Consider the following 6000-nt stretch of genomic DNA (forward strand, 5'->3'; position numbering starts at 1 on the left):
GAAGACAGAAAGCGTTTTCACTGTTATCTCTGTACTACTATACTTTTTATTACTACTATATACTACTGTAGCTTTTAGTTTTAGTTAAAGTTTTAGTAGTTTTATGCTGTTTTATTATTTTTATTCTCTTATTATTTGTGTGTGTGTGTGTGTGTATATATATATATATATATATATATATATATATATATATATACATATGTATATTTAATATCAAGTTAAACTAAATGAATATGAGAAATAGGCAACTAGTTGAAATAAAATAAGTGTAATTTTTATAATATTTTATTTCAGTTGTTTATTTTCAATCAAGTAACAAAACAGTTTATTCTTTATATTCACCAACAAAAAAAAATTGCATTTTTATTTTAGTTATTAATTTGCAATTTTTATTAGTTTTTTTTTCGTGGATGTGTATATAGATTTATTTATCTATTTATTTACTTATTTTATCTAGTACATAAAGTTAAACTAAATGAATATGAGAAATGGTGCCTTGCCAAGTAGGTGATTTTTTTAAGTTGATGTTTATTTCAAGTAACACACACACACACACACACACAAACACACACACTTAACTGTGCCAAGAATATTTTGGGAGCCGTGTTTATTATTTTTTTCATGGCTCTTATATAAGAGGTCAGTTTTTTTCATTTTTCCTGTTGTTATAACCTTCCAGCCGATTCTCGTGAGAAGCCTTTGAATATTGAGCTGGATTAAAGATGGCAGAAAAACACTCGAGAGAGAAACTGAAGTATTTGTTTTTCGTGTCCTGCGTTTCACCTGTCTGCAAACGTTTGCTGCACACTCTGAAATCATCTGATGGGAGTCAGATTTGTAATATTCCTAGTAGATTTCTCAGACTTTCGACCATATAAAGTTTCACTCGGGGTTATTATAGTTAACTAATTTAAGATGATTTAATATTTCATCACTACTGTGTAATTCCTATGGATGTCTGCACTGTGTCTGTATTTTCTTCTTGATGCCAAGACAAATTCCTTGTGTGTGTAAACACATACTTGGCAATAAAGCTCTTTTTGACTTTCTAAAATTACAACGAAAACCATAAAAATAAATTAATAAATAAATAAAATAAAACTTAATGTTATCTTAGCCAGGCACTATTTCTCATTTTCATTTAGTTGATGTATTAAAACAATTAAAATAAATTGTTTTATTTTAGTATACTGATATATATATATATAGTAATTAAAAATACTAATTAAAATATTAATAGAATTTTGGAGAGGATAGGCATTCGTGTTTTTTTCGTAGCTATTATGTAAGAGGTAAATGTTTTTCTGCATGTATTTTTTCCTTTGAGTCATTATTATGGCAGATTCTTGTGCGGATCCCAATGCTCTGAAATGTGAGCGTATTATAAATCCTCAGAAGCTGAACTAACTGATCGTGTTTCTTTTGGATGTCACTGGACATTTGAAACATCTGTATTTGAGCAGTTTCCCATCACACCTCTTCTGGACCTGAAGCTGCATGACTTTATTAGTTTTGATTTGTTTGCTTGTTTGCATTAATAATCATTTGTTCTGTTTTCCTGCATCCCACTTTCCCCCCACACACGCTCACCTGCTTTATGCTGCACTGTTGCACGTAGCCCTGGAGGGTAAGACCTGTGTGTGTGTGTGTGTGTGTGTGTGTGTGTTATTCACTGTATGGCCACTAGTGGCCGCTCTTCTCACACTCATCTGGTTAAAGTCAACAATAGACGTTTTTTCTTTACATATAAATCATGGGAAGCATTTCTGTTGAAAAATCTATTTTAATTGTACACATAATACATGACAATATGACTTTTCAATTGGCAGTCTTCAAAAAAGGCTAATTATTTTATTCTGATTTATTTATAATTTACTTATTTATAAAATTAAATGTTAATTCGAAAAATAAATAATGTAAAAAAATAAAAACAAAAATCAAGATAAAAATATATTTATTTAAAAAGTATGAAATATTGTATTTGTTGACCTGCATGTCATGTGACCATTATTCAATATTAGACCATCTATGTTTGTAATGACTGTCTTTGTAAAATAACATTTGTAGTATTCTGATTGTTTTATTTATAAATCACTTATAATTATATTATTTATAAATCTTTCATTCATAAAATTGGTAATTAAAACAAATAATAAAAAAAAAATATTAACTCATAAATATGAAATGTTTTTGTTGTCCTGCATGTCATGTGACCATTATTCAACATCATAGAACCATGAATGAGTATAGATTTATCAATTATAATATTGAACACCTTCATAAAATTCCAATTTTATCCTGATTGTTTCATTCATAAATAATTTATAATGATATAATACGAACCTTAAATTATTTTAGATTTATCAAATATGTCTTTATAAAATTCCACATTTATTCTGCTTATTTCAGTCACTTATAATTATATTACTCTAATTGAAACATGAAAAACATTAATTGAGGGAAACATAATAATTTAACAAAAAAATAAAATGATGAAATCTTGTGTTTATTTACATGCATGTCATCTGACCATTAATAAACATCAGAGAACTGTGAATGATTGATTATAATTCACATAATCATTATGTTAATTTAAGAATTTTTAGATTCTACATTTTCAGAATCTTTATCTTTTATCATTTTTCTTAAAAAAAAAAAAAAACATTCTAATGATATTCAACATTCTAAGTAACCTGGCAAATTCTATATTTGTGATTTATAAGTCTAGAAAAATCATGAAAATAAGCAAAAATAAATAAATAATAATAATAATGAAATGGAAATGAGCTTTGTAAGGGCTAATGTAGATCATCTTTGAAATTTGAGTACAATCATTTAAACCTAATGATTCGACTCTCTTCTATTTCTAAATCAAATCCATATCCAGTAATCTGGGAGGAGTCTGTGTAAATGTGTGTGAATCATGAATGAATCTGAGTTTCTGATCCAGACCGCTTTGATTCTCAGATCCAGCCTCAGGAGATCAGTCCTCCTCCCACAGCAAACCTGGACCGCTCCAGTGATAAGGTGTATGAGAACGTGACGGGGCTGGTGAAGGCCGTGATCGAGATGTCCAGCCGCATCCAGCCCGCGCCGCCCGAGGAGTACGTGCCCATGGTGAAGGTCAGGAGCAGGGCATGCTGGGATACTCTCATGACGGCTGTCTCTGTGTGACGTGTGTTTGATGGGTGTCTCTGGTGTCTCCTCTCAGGATGTTGGACTGGCGCTCAGGACTTTACTAGCGACGGTGGACGAGACCATCCCGGTGTTACCGGCCAGCACTCACAGAGAGGTCAGACCTGCTCACACTGCTAGCAGGGAAAGGCCTTTTTTTGTTTGTTTAGTTGTTTTTTTGCAAAATAGGGTTTTCCCCATTCTGTTAGGGCCCAAAATAAATATTCAACATTAAAATATATTTATTAAGTAAATTTAACATTTTGTTATTTACAGAGCAATTCATTTTTGTTGCATTAACCATTGCACTATTTGCTTTGAATTAAACAGTTAATTTGTTATTTAATTATTCTTTTGATATATGCTTATTATAAATTTAAATATAAATTAAATATTAAATATAAATGTATATATAAATATATATATATATATTATATATATATATATTATATATATATTATATATTATATATATATATATTTTATATTATATATATATTATATATATATATTTTATATATATATATATATATATATATTATATATATATTATATATATACATATACATATATACATACATACATATACATACATATACACATACATACATATACACATACATACATATACACATACATACATATACACATACATACATATACACATATATATATATATATATATATATATATATATATATATATATATATATATATATATATATATATATATATATTAAAATAAGAATTAACCTTTTAGAACTAAAATGAATAACTGGAAATATATAAATACTGAAATGGAACAAAAGCTAAAAATTAAATAAAAAATCAAAACATTAATTGCAATATGTTAAAAAAAACTTTATTTAACACAGCATTAGCATACTACAGTTTGAAATGTTTAACATTTCATCAACACACTAATTCACATTAATAATAATTTATTTATTCCATCTCGAGTATATTGTAATTTAGGAATGCATGATTTGGAAGAAAAAAATTTAATATTTTAAATGTGAATTTTTTTTTATTTCTGTTAAAAATTCATACACACACACACACACACACACACACACACACACATATATACACATATATATATATATATATATATATGTATATGTATATGTATATGTGTGTGTGTGTCTGTGTGTATGAATTTTTAACAGAAATAAAAAAAATTCACATTCAAAATAATAAATTTCTTTCTTTATATATATATATATATATATATATATATCCAGGTTTGTATGGCAACACCATTTGGCCCAAAATGTTGTGATTACACGATACATGTTAATATGACTATATAATGATAATAACAACAACAAAAATTTATTATTTGTCATTATTTGATATTGTCATTATTGAATTATTTTTATATTATTATTATTATTAAATAAATTAGTAAACACAATAATTAAAATTGCTATTAAAATACTTCAATGTAAAATAAAAATCAAGTATTTTTTGAAAATAATAATATAATATTTTACAGCAACAATACTAACATTTGTCTTAATTTCAGAAAAAAATGCAGGGAGCCTTTAATGCTTTCTTGTTTCTTTTTTTTTACAAGTTTTGTGTGGATTAATCATGCAGTCTGGCCGTGATCTCTCATCCACTGTGTGTTTGTGTGTGTGTGTGTGTGTCAGATCGAGATGGCTCAGAAGCTGCTGAACTCAGACCTGGCGGAGCTCATCAGTAAGATGCGTCTGGCCCAGCAGTACGTCTTGACCAGCCTGCAGCAGGACTACAAGAAGCAGATGCTGACCGCGGCTCACGCGCTCGCCGTCGACGCCAAGAACCTGCTGGACGTCATCGACCAGGCTCGGCTGAAGATGCGCTGACTCTCCTGATGCTGGATCATCACGAGGACAGCTCAACAAAACACCAACATGCATAAACCTTTTATAATCCAGATTCTTGGGGATTCGGTGGACCGGAGAGGATATCGCAGACGTATTGTTTTATAACCGTTAGCAGCATCGTGTTTTCTTTTGTATCCAGAAATGAACTTTTTTCAGTGCTGGAGAATCTGTAACTGGAACCCAATGATCTCCAATAATGGTTTTCCAGTGATCCAAAGACTTATCAGCGATTTTTTTATATTGTCGGTATGTTGATCTCAGACTTCGGTGATCAAGGTGCTTTTACAACATCCTCTGAGACACTCGAGACACGAGCATGCGCTCTCATGTACAGACTCACAAAGCCAAACCACAGTCATATTTAACAGATTTTAAACAGAGATTGTATGAGACTGAAATCCAGCTCCTGATGTGAGAAAAATATTACGCCCAAGCCAATATAGCTACATATCAGTCACTTGAAGCACACATTGATAAATTGTTATAATCAAAGCTGCCTTCTGAATTCATTTTAAAAAGTTAATTTCTGTAAAATCATGTTGTTGTTGTTTTTTACCACACTAGGGTTGAAGTAACCCATTTTGAGTTTGGACTAGAATTACTTTTTGTGTACAGAACAATCGTGAAATCCATTTTGTCATTAATATAAATTATTCTCAGGAAGAAGAAGCATCTGTACAGATCTTTTAACTAATAAAATGTTATCATTATCTGAAGGTTTCGGTCTTATTTCTGCTGGACTTTTATTAGTCCCTTTGGTTGTGATTTTTTCGGGGATAGTTATAAAAGGTTATGACTGAGTTGAGTTTTATGTATTTAGTTTTTTTTTTTGTAAATTGAAAAACAAAATCTGATCATGCTCTGAAATGACGGTTGTCTGAGACCAGTCGTCAAAATCATGATTAAACTGAACATGCTTTGGATAAAAGTACTGGCTAAATCAGGGGTTTTAATTT

The 6000-nt window shown here is 29.6% G+C and overlaps 1 protein-coding gene across 10 annotated transcripts in view; it reads left to right on the forward strand.

Moving 5' to 3' along the window:
- Positions 1-5754, forward strand: part of ptk2aa (protein tyrosine kinase 2aa) — a 57303-nt gene extending 51549 nt beyond the window's left edge. For 6 of the 10 annotated variants that reach the window (XM_026232462.1, XM_026232464.1, XM_026232466.1 and 3 more), the window contains 4 exons: positions 1619-1627; positions 2968-3123; positions 3212-3292; positions 4829-5754. In XM_026232462.1, coding sequence (XP_026088247.1) covers positions 1619-1627; positions 2968-3123; positions 3212-3292; positions 4829-5023 — 441 coding nt within the window. In that variant the 3' untranslated portion in view covers positions 5024-5754. The remainder of the gene's footprint in view (positions 1-1618; positions 1628-2967; positions 3124-3211; positions 3293-4828) is intronic. The other 4 variants (XM_026232463.1, XM_026232465.1, XM_026232469.1 and 1 more) reach the window with 1 other exon arrangement.
- The last annotated feature ends 246 nt before the right edge of the window (positions 5755-6000 follow it).

The sequence above is a fragment of the Carassius auratus genome, chromosome 44, assembly GCF_003368295.1.
Source record: "Carassius auratus strain Wakin chromosome 44, ASM336829v1, whole genome shotgun sequence".
Taxonomy (NCBI): domain Eukaryota; kingdom Metazoa; phylum Chordata; class Actinopteri; order Cypriniformes; family Cyprinidae; genus Carassius; species Carassius auratus.